This window comes from Papilio polytes, unplaced genomic scaffold (genome assembly GCF_000836215.1).
Source record: "Papilio polytes unplaced genomic scaffold, Ppol_1.0 DF824035.1, whole genome shotgun sequence".
Lineage (NCBI taxonomy): Eukaryota > Metazoa > Arthropoda > Insecta > Lepidoptera > Papilionidae > Papilio > Papilio polytes.
In genome coordinates this window covers 186,825-197,290 of record NW_013525169.1, presented here as the reverse complement: position 1 = coordinate 197,290, position 10,466 = coordinate 186,825, and the positions used below count along the sequence as shown (strand labels likewise).

The 10,466-nt window shown below is 33.0% G+C and overlaps 2 protein-coding genes across 3 annotated transcripts; one reads left to right on the top strand and one right to left on the bottom strand.

The window, feature by feature from the left end:
* Positions 1-3,426: 3,426 nt before the first annotated feature.
* On the bottom strand, positions 3,427-6,562 carry LOC106100883. 2 transcript variants are annotated; one of them, XR_001225464.1, is made up of 6 exons: positions 6,316-6,562; positions 5,499-5,651; positions 4,841-5,003; positions 4,619-4,769; positions 4,534-4,579; positions 3,427-3,646 (listed from the first exon to the last, which is right to left on the bottom strand). XR_001225464.1 is itself a non-coding variant. In XM_013279947.1 (5 exons), exons 1-4 carry the CDS (start codon positions 6,406-6,408, stop codon positions 4,624-4,626), a joined length of 555 nt encoding a protein of 184 aa, XP_013135401.1. In that variant the 5' UTR covers positions 6,409-6,561; the 3' UTR covers positions 4,489-4,577; positions 4,617-4,623. The 2 variants fall into 2 exon arrangements, 1 of the variants encoding a protein (XP_013135401.1); XM_013279947.1 differs by lacking the exon at positions 3,427-3,646 and having other exon boundaries at positions 4,489-4,577; positions 4,617-4,769; positions 6,316-6,561.
* A 736-nt stretch (positions 6,563-7,298) lies between these two features.
* LOC106100884 lies at positions 7,299-9,910 on the top strand. Its single transcript, XM_013279948.1, has 4 exons — positions 7,299-7,486; positions 8,738-8,905; positions 9,052-9,211; positions 9,391-9,910. Exons 1-4 carry the CDS (start codon positions 7,406-7,408, stop codon positions 9,519-9,521), a joined length of 540 nt encoding a protein of 179 aa, XP_013135402.1. The 5' UTR covers positions 7,299-7,405; the 3' UTR covers positions 9,522-9,910.
* The last annotated feature ends 556 nt before the right edge of the window (positions 9,911-10,466 follow it).

Below are 10,466 nucleotides of genomic sequence, written 5' to 3'. Positions count from 1 at the left end.
CCGATATTGTTGTTGTTAAACTTTAATATATCTTAGAAAACTAGCTTGAATTATGACGAATTATGTTATCACACTCGCGTGTTACAGTTTAATATAAGAGACATAAACGATATTCGTAACATTTGCATGCAGCGGAAGTTAGTACGGTACATTTCCGACTTTGTAGAAATCGGATGCACGCGAAGTGTAACGTTATGTCAAAATTAGTACAACTTTATTATCTCATAAGTCTTATTATTTCTTTTAATGACATCTAAGTTAAGCTCAAAGTTTTCGATCTGATTACACTTTGAGCGTCAAGTAATTTTACTGGAATGGATAGGAAATAAACGTCCTCAAGTATACAAACTATATGAATCTTACTGTGTGTTCGATGTGTCCTCGATGGTGAGTATAGTTGGCGTGAGAGCGGACACGATGAGGCCTACGGGCAGCAGGGCTGTCACCAGATGCAGAAGGCTCTTCCAAGGGTTGGCTCTGGAATATAATGGAATGGTTATTTTGTAAACATTGTAAGAAAAACAAGCAATACAATTCCAATCTAAGTCAATTAGTTAAAATGCAAAGTCATAGCACAGAGCTAAAGTAATTAAATAGAAAACATTGAAAATAAGTACAAAAATACCAAATAATGGTTTAAAATTAATATGCAAATTGAAAAGACTTTCATTGACGTATGACGAGTCAAGTTTTGCAATAGAAAAAGAGGATAGATACGTAATAATAGATGTTTTAACCATACAACGCGTAACTAGTTAAGTTACTATTGCAGTTTTCATGAGTCACCTTAGAAAACCGTTAAATTACCATATTAATTATAGTTACTGGCACAATACCTTTTCTTGAGAGGATTATCTTTAACATTGACAACAGAATCCGGGCGATAATCAATATCTTCATAGGAATTTGGTTTATCCCTTAAAACATCATGTTGTTTGTAGAGTCCCCCAGCGGGTATCCTGACAGGCGCTTCTATTGTTGGTTTAGATTGCAAACTCTGTCCACCCCAAACTGAACTGTCGATAGCCGAGTAAGTTTCATATTTATAAGGAAAAGCGACGTATTCTTGGTTATTGTGGTGTGTTTTGAACTGGTCTCTCCAAGATCTGAGAATAATTTATTTTATTTCATAAATTTAATTAATTAAGCAGATTTGAACATAATTGAATTTTTCAGTAACTTTCGAATATCACTTCAAGAGAATTAAAGCGTTTTGGATTTCTAGTACATTTGTAGATGTACTTTGCTCATAATTGGCTAACTATTTCAGTTATTTCTCTAATTGATTCCGAATAATACTCGAAAGTCAATTACGAAATAGTTATGAATATCTAAGTCTAACTAAGGCTTGTTATTAATGTGCGTTTAATCCTTAAAGACAATTTCAAATATTTACTTAATTATACATAATTCTATTTAAAATGTACCCGATAAATTTAGACGTGTCGAGTGTAGGGGTAGATGTAGTAAATGTAGGAGAATCCTCGATAGTGTCATAGTAAGAGTTCAAATGAGGACTCGGTTTAAACTCCTTTAACCTCTTATCTTCTTCATTATCTTCGTGCTTCTTAGTTACTTCTTTTTCATTATCAGGATCTGAGTAATCTTCAACATTGTTGTGTTCTTTTGGTAACTTTAGTGTTGTTTTTGATTCTTTGTTTATTTGTTTAATTTTGTACGATTCATTGCAATTTTTATCGTTTAGTTCATTTGTTTTTATTGGTAAATGTGTGATTTCGTCTTCATGTTCTAAATTAACAAAGCTTGTGTTTATCTTCCAAGTTGTTTTATCTGTTTTGACATCTTTTTCGGATATTTTAAGTATATTAGAAAATTCTGTGGTTGCTTTAATAAGAGGTATTTTATCAACAGGGTACAATGTTGTCGTATTGAAGTCAGCATTGAAATTTTCTTCTGTATTTTCTATAAATTGAATACATTGTGCGATTGATGTTATGTAAAACGTCCAAATGAATATCTGAAACACGTTATATTAAGTTATATTTAATGGATTTTCTGCAGATTTTGTAGCATGTTAACTTAGTATAATGTTATTTTTTAACTACGTAAATATAGTCGTCTTTCAAGTTGTTTGATATCCACATTTGTTGATAAAAATTGGTTAAAGTGGTAGTTAAATTGAGTATCTTTAGCTATTATCGAGAAAGTGTTAGTTGAGGTTAGTCAGGGCCAGATGGCAGAGGTCGGAGGTTCGAAGCACACTCATTGCCTCTACAACATACTTAAATCAAATCAATACATTGTAGAAATCACAATCATAAATACTGTAATTATTGTAATTTTTACTTTTGTATATTAAGACTTAAAAGTAACATAATTCAATAAAAAACAATTTACTAACTTTCATAAAATTTTGATTTCAAGACAGTTTAGTTTTTTTCTTAATAAATAGCGATGTGGTCAATAATTCGTTTTTTTTTTCATAATTGTTTGGTACTTTGCAAATTAATTATATTAAAAGTTAATTATTACTTTTTAGTTATATATTTTATTTTGGTAGATTATTAGATAAAGCAGTAAGTAGGTAACATATACTTTGTATGTCTATCTGGATTGTTTAGCGCAATATCTCCGTGACCCAGTGCGAGGCGGATGAGTTCGGACTTACAAGTGTTTTACAGTCAAGGACATATATTTCCTACCCTTTTGTGAAATCATGTTCAAGCGACATGAAATAAGAAAACTTGTCATAACATAAAGCTGTTATAATTATAGTTTCACATTCGAAATTAACTGGGGGAGTGAATTTAATTCTTTGACCACCGCTGGCGATGGCGATGTCTTGCGTAACTCCAGCACTTTCACCGTCGATTGCCATGTCAGTGACCCCGCCCGCGACACCACAAGGCCGTCTGCTTATGGGGCTACGGAATTGGCGTAACTATTGATTATTATGCAAAAACTTTCCTATTATGTATGTCTTGGACTTAAGTTGGCAATCTATGATTTAATTATTTTCTAGAACATATAACTAAGTCAGTCTATATTAGTGTAATGTGTTGCTTTGACATTTAAATTGCTTGACGATTATAACTTAGACAGTTTCGAATGTTAGGAACTTTTTAAATGGGAAGATTATGCGTGAAGTATGATGAATAATTTGTGGTTATTGTGGCACTGTAATGACATTATGTGTGACTTCTGCCGCAGCAGGTGTACAGAGAAAGTGTGTGTATAGACGTGCTGACTGCTGGCCCTCACTGCTGATTCATACCCTATCTAAGCACTGCTACAGAGGTGCATTTTAATTCATACTGTTTTCCGCTTTTGTATCTCAATAAATTACGATGAAAGTTATCACTGAATATTTAATCTTCCAAGTCGACGATTTGACGACATATTTAAATTAACTTTTTAATAGAAATTCAATTTACGCAATTTTTATACACATATCAAAATACCAGCGATCTATCCCAGCTCCGCTTAGGTTAGCAAGACTAAAATATAGCCGATATTCCACGGTGAATTTTCGAAACCTGTACAGTGCTCTCGGAGCTAATTCAATGCAAACAATCAAGTTTCTGTTTATAACGTTAGTACAAATGATCTAAAATATTAGTGAAAGCATCGGATACTTAGTAAAATGGTTCTACTTACCACCATCAGCTTTTCTACCATCATGTCCCTGCGGCAATGGAGAGAGCATGCTTTTACACTGATATTTATAATATTTTACATTGTGTCTGTCCATGCTGCGACACCTTCCCTATTGTTTGTGCTTTCTTAAATATTGTAGAGCTGGCGATTGTTTGCTTGGCTGTGGTTTGACGTTGTCGATAAAGTTAAAATGTCGATTGTTTAAAAATGTTCATATAACTTATTCCCAAACGTCACCGAAATTTCGAGGTTAAAATGTATCTATTAACTAAAGATTTGATAAACAAACAAGATGTTCATTGTCCATTTTTGTATCGAGATTATTACACATGTAGGTATGACGTAATAAAACTGTTATTTCAAACTTTACCAGAGCTTTTCTCCCTAGAAATTAATAGCAAAACATAACGACTTCCGTTTCCTTAAACTATCATGGGAGTTGTACTGTTATGTACTTGTATAATTACTGCAAATCAATTAAAGTGAAATGTGAGTTTAAATAAACACATTGGCAATTAATCACGTCATTAAAAGTTAAAGTAGGTCTTCTCATTTAGTTTTAACACGTTACATTGCAATGTAGGATTTAAATTATCATCAAATTTTCAAATCTAAAAGTAACTTATACGATAAACCAAAAAACAATCGATTATCGATATGTTGTTTGTCATGTTATCCCATCCCTAGTCAAATGTTCAATTTTCCAGATGCGTGCCCGAGCGTGCGCTTCCATAGCGCAGTGTATTGTCTCACCGAGTACCACTAATTACTTCCACATTTTTCTATCAACTCTTATGAGTTAAGATTTACCTAAACAAAGTGTTTGAGGGTTTAAAATCTGTAGAAAATGTGCTAAAAGAAAACTAACAATATTTGAGATTGCCTTATTTAATCAGCCTTTTAATCAATACTAACTTAAACTTAAGCAATTACTGCCGCATTTACTTGATTAGTAAATCATTCTAATGTAACTCCACATTCATGTTATGAACATGTCAATCACAGCTAGACTGCACCCTCGTAACCTTCGTAGAGCAGTGTCCGGGGCACGTGCCTGCTCCTCATCAGCCGTTGCTCAGACTCGCTCCTGCCCTCCAGCGTCAGCTCCACCCGCCGGCTGTTCACCACACACGCTGAGTAGTATAACATCACTGGAAAATAAAACTTACGTCCTTTCAAACTGAATTATATGCTTTCTTTTGTTTTACTGACTTTAACTCACCCGCATAAACAAAATACACCGAAACCATTGTGCTGATGTCAGAATAGTTATTCCCTTTACTAGGGAGGGTCATGAGAACAGTGCCGAGCAGCGCCAGCCCGACAAGCACCACGCTTGACGCCCACGACAATACCACCCACGGCCACAGCCATTTTGGTTTTTGCTGCAAACAAATATCGATTACAATAACAGGAATAGTCTTGTAGTTCAGCTTAAAGTTCTACTGTACTTTATTTTCAGGTTAATTTATTTTTTTCAAACATAAAAAAGGTTTAAACACATCTTTGCTATGATATTTCGTCAGGCGTCATTATGTTTTGCGTTTTCTTACGATTGGTAAAAAGTTTATTCTTCAGTAACAATCTCTGTTTCATGTCGAAAGTGAATCATGTTTTCGTATAAATTTATATTTTACAAGCAATAAATGGTATCGATTCATAGTAAAGTTGTAAAACAATAACTGATAGATCTTATCAACACAACTTTTTGTATCTGCGATAATTTAATTCAATGGATTGAAATATTAAGTACAATGATTTCATTAATTTTCTTCAAAATTAATGTGTACAATACATATTGTTATAATTTTAATGATTTTTAGGTACTTTTCATGATGTAAACCTATTTCTTTTATATTTACGACTTTGCCCCCACTAACCTTGAAGGCTCCATATGTCATAAGAAAGGTGGGCAGCAGTGCTGCGGCTGCTGAGGCGCTCACCAGGCCGTAGAAGAGACGACGCTGGGGCTCCAGGTAGTCTAACTGTGCTGACACCAGACCGTATACCAGAGATATTAGTGACGTTATCACCTGCACAGCAAACAACAACTGTACTTACAACACTTAAAATAATAAGATAGGTTATAAATATAATTGTAATTGTAATGCAATTATGATATCAAAGTATATAATCAACGACAATGTAAGTCGTTATCACTTAGACATTTATTGCGCATACTTAGTGAATGTGTCATTAACATCATCTGAAAGTGATGATCCTATTGGTTGAAAATATTTTAGGCATAACCTTATTCCCTAGAAGTCTAGAAGCTAAATGTTTAATAAAAAATTATTCTCGATTTATTGCTAAGTAATAAAAATATTAAAAACTAAAATATTTTATAGGAGATACGATTTAATAATTCATTTGAATAAAAAAAAATCGAATCATGTTCGAGGAACCTTGATATTCAGAACCATTGCTAGGCAGAACCGATATATTCTGTTGTTAAGACTAGTATCAGGTATTTCCCCGGGAAATGGTACTGGTATTAAGCTTTATTTCGTATTACAATTCCATCAAATAGAAGAAATTGTAAAAAATGAAATAAACACAGTCATTACACTAATTTCATTAGAATTAGCGAGTACTTATAAAATAATAAATAAAAATTTTCAAAGTATATTTACGTTCATAAAATAAAAAATAAAAAATAAAAATAAAATAGGATTATTATTATTCTTTAGTACATACCATGTGAACCACACCTAAAATCTTCGTTCCAACTTCCAAAGTAAGACAACAACAACAAACTTCCATCGGCAAACACATCGTTATTGATTTCATAATTACACCATGATTGCAGTTAACAAGATTGTTATAGACTGACCACAGGTTTGTAGTGGAGTGTATCCGGCGCTAGCAGAGGGCGGTACTGTACCCGATATCAGATATCTGATAAGTACTGTGATGTAATTAAGGAATGTGGATTTGTCGCTTAACAGGAAATTCGTAATCTCTTCGAAAAAATATCTTTAATGCTATTCTTCGATACACTTGTACTCGACGCTGACAATTTTTATGTACCGTCGATTGATTCTCCTATTGTTTTATCTAGTTTTTTTAATAAGATATAATCTTTATTAGACGGAACTATAATATCTTATCTTCGTCTACTTTTTTATAACTATAAAGGTGTAAGTACATTTTCTGGTCAAAGTGTTTTATTTTAAGTATTTGCTTGTTAACTTTAAGTAGTTGATTTGATTGTTTATTTTTAACATTATTTATTATATTTTTAATCTCATACCCAAATATAACATTTTTTCACATATTTTGATAATTAACATCTGTTCTATGTAACTAGGTATGCAAAATATTTAATTATGTAAATATGCAAACATTAACTTTCGTTTGAAACTCCGTCTGTGTGGAATTAAATCAAAAATAAGTAGCCTACAAGTTCTTTTAAACTAACCTCTACATCTATGCCTTTCATCGAAAACCATTCAACATACATCCATCCACAATATCTCATTTATTACATTAGTAAGATTAATATAATGATGAAGTAATTGTCAAATTATTTAATTTTAGTTAATTAAAACAATTTCGCCTAACTGTTACAACACATGCCATCTTCTTGGGGTATAGCTTTAACACTGACATTGTAAGAGTGATTGCAAGCATCAGGAGTCAGAACAATCGCAATAAATTCTTTTATCTTATAGTAGAATGTATTGATAACAGCAGTCGCGAGACACACGCTTTACCGTGCGTACGTACGACGGAGACTGACGTCATAGTTCACTAATAGACGAATGTGAGATATTTGTGGCACAACATGGGTGTTCCCATGGTAAACAAGTGTTGCTACTGTGTTAGTCTACACACAGGAACCCTAGTCATTGCCTATACGTATACAGTAAGTTTTATTAATATTATCTTGATCAGTTCAATTGTTCAATTTGATCTGAATCAAATTGATTGTTAAAGATCTTTGTGATTTGTAATTTCAGTACTAATTAAATAAATGTACAGAGTAATGAAAGTGAGACAGAATAAACTAGAGTTGATTTGTCTTTAAATAGTATTTTAGATTCTTTACAATTTCATAAAGTTTATGTTTACATAATGTTTTCTTTTGTTAAGTAAGAGGAAAATCAGCATTAGAGTGCGTTTAATATATTAAATACTTTTAATTGTCCGCAAATACGAATATTGTTATGTATTATTTATATCCAAATATGTTCAAGAAACAATTTTCTTGTTATGATCTAGTATAGTGTAATATTATCTATGGTTATGGTTTATTATTTACCTATTCGATATTCAAATATTTTCTTATATACTCGAGTTGAAAGTTTTAAAAAACATTTATATAACGATTTAAAATTTTTTCATTACCAAAATATTTCCATATCGAAGTTAGTATTATAATGTTTACATTATAAATTTGCCAATTAACGTGTCAGCTTCTGTTAATAGCTAAAGTTTACAATGCCAAGATTTTAAAATACTCCTGTATTTTCGCTTACGTCAACGATGATTTTATAATTAAAAATAGACATAGCGGTAGGGTCATTTCACTGTTTAAAAATTAAACATTAATGCTACATGTCATCAATAAACAATAAATTCTTTCTATCTTTATCAGCGCAACAACCGTGTAAAAAAAGAATCAAATTTTATGGCTGCTCGTGATTAGCTACGAGTACAATACGAGTCCCTGAACTTAAAGGTGAAGGAAAGCGCCTCTTCCTAGTATCCTTTCACGTCTCACGACACTTGTACCGAGAATTCTATTTTCGAGCAGCGCTAAAGTTTGGATAGCATTATACTGTATACGATAGTAGCCCGTAATAATATAGGCGTTTCTATTGCCTACTCTCATTACTAAACATACATTGCCCATGACGTCACGGCCTTGGCGCACTCAGTTTAATCTTTACAGCCGCATCATTGTAACTGTTACCTTATCTTTCTCTGTTACATTTTATTTGCGTTCCAATTACTGATATAGGTTAAGATGCATGGAGACACTTATGTGATTATTTTAGAATTCTTTTTTATACTCTCTGAATAAAAGGCAACGCATCTAAAATCTAACAATGTAATTAGTTGACGTATATTATCACAGTTTTTAACCAAGCATTCCTTTTTCCTTTGTGTCCAGGTATGGGCGCTTCTGGAGTTGACAGCTTACTGCCTACTGGTGACGTTGGCGCCACTAGTGCGCGAGGGCGATCTCTCCGCGCACAAGTACGCCCTCTACGTCACCGCGGCGGCCGTCAGCGGTGTTCATCTTCTTTGCTCCTTACTGCTCATTGTTGCAGCTTATAAGGTTGTTGTTTTGTACGAAAACGTGCACCAAATTCACAAAATATATTAAGTCTTTGCTGTCAGTAAACCTCTTTAATGGTTATTCAATTACTCAGTTATAATTTCTAAATAAGCAGATATAATTGAATTCTTGCGTGATTTTTCCAGAAATTGGCGTCACTCACGTTGCCATGGACTATTGTGACGGGCATCCTGACAGCGCTCTTCTTCGTGATGTGCCTGACTGGCATCAGCCTCATCTTGCAGGACTCCGGGGAGATGCTGGGCGTCGAGGCCGTTATTATATTCGTACATCTCATGAGAGCTTGTGAGCACAACATTGATATAATATGAAATACCTTAAGATAGATAATGAATATACCAAAAGCACTGTTTCTTTGCTAGTAACGTTTTTAAATATTTGGAGAAAACCGAAAGAATATCGTACAACCCTTTAAGCTTAAGTCAAGTCTTTAAGTTTTCATTTAGCTATCATATATATTTCAGGTGTGTCAGTGTACTGCATAGTGATAGTGCACAGTCGGCACAAGCAGATCATGTACGAGGAGGACGAACAGAGGTTCCAGAACTCGGCGCGCCTCTACAAGGCGGTGCGGACCTCCGAACCTGCTGCGTGAAGTCCTGGAGAGATTGCAGAATTTCTTTGAACGATGGTGCTAACAGAAATGCCAAGATCTCACTGCATGCAATGCATTAAATAGCTAATCTGCTGCCTTACATTCTGACAGTGAAGTGTCCAGAAGCCTTAATTCAGTAGATAAATAAAATGTAAATTTTATAAAATTATTAAATGTAGTCATCACATTTTGTATGTTTTTAATAAACAATGATATAATTATTTTAATAACAACGTTTCTATCTCAAGAGTTACCTTATGGTGTATTTAAGTAATGGTTAGGTTGTCATTGTGTAACGGGCTGTGGTTAATTTTAAATACCTGGAACTGCTATTTGTTAGTAGAGATATTAAAGTATTTTGTTATTTAATTATTATTATAAATAAAAGTCTGAATATAAGTACAACTTGCTTCATTAATAACCACAATTTGATTATTGGCTATTTTATGAATAATTTCATGTTTATAAAATTGCCATGCTTTTTCCTATTTCGCATCTATTTACAACATTTAAAAATTGCTCACACATAAAACTTAAAATTGTGTTTTGCGCAGCGTTTGCGGCGCATAGTGTGATACGTGAAACGGAACGTGTGCAATGTCCATTGATTTACGTCAAAAGATGACGTCACATGACGCAAAATTGGGATTTTGTTTGGCGCTACTCTTCTGCGCTACACTTTTTTCCTTGAAGCAACAAGGATGCAAAACATGTTTTGTCTTTTTTAAATCCTTGGTCCATAGATGTTCGACTTGGATATTAAGTTTTCTCAAAAACAAAATTGTGTTTTAAAAAAAAATAGTGTTATATTTGTTTGATGAGTGTTAATAATTTACAAATCTGTTTTAAAACGTTAATTCTACATTCAAACGTATTTTTAGTAATTATAAATCAAATATATTATTTACAGGTATGTTTTTATATTAGTTTGTTATTAATAATTGA

Bases quoted from the DNA above. Each gene is read 5' to 3' on its own strand.
- LOC106100884 (XM_013279948.1), top strand. From the start codon at position 7,406: ATGGGTGTTCCCATGGTAAACAAGTGTTGCTACTGTGTTAGTCTACAC. The intron at 8,906-9,051 runs GTTGTTGTTTTG...TGATTTTTCCAG, and splicing joins TCATTGTTGCAGCTTATAAG to AAATTGGCGTCACTCACGTT. The intron at 9,212-9,390 runs GTGAGCACAACA...TATATATTTCAG, and splicing joins CGTACATCTCATGAGAGCTT to GTGTGTCAGTGTACTGCATA.
- LOC106100883 (XM_013279947.1), bottom strand. From the start codon at position 6,408: ATGAAATCAATAACGATGTGTTTGCCGATGGAAGTTTGTTGTTGTTGT. The intron at 5,652-6,315 runs GTATGTACTAAA...TTTGCTGTGCAG, and splicing joins TTTTAGGTGTGGTTCACATG to GTGATAACGTCACTAATATC. The intron at 4,770-4,840 runs GTGAGTTAAAGT...TTTATTTTCCAG, and splicing joins GGTGTATTTTGTTTATGCGG to TGATGTTATACTACTCAGCG.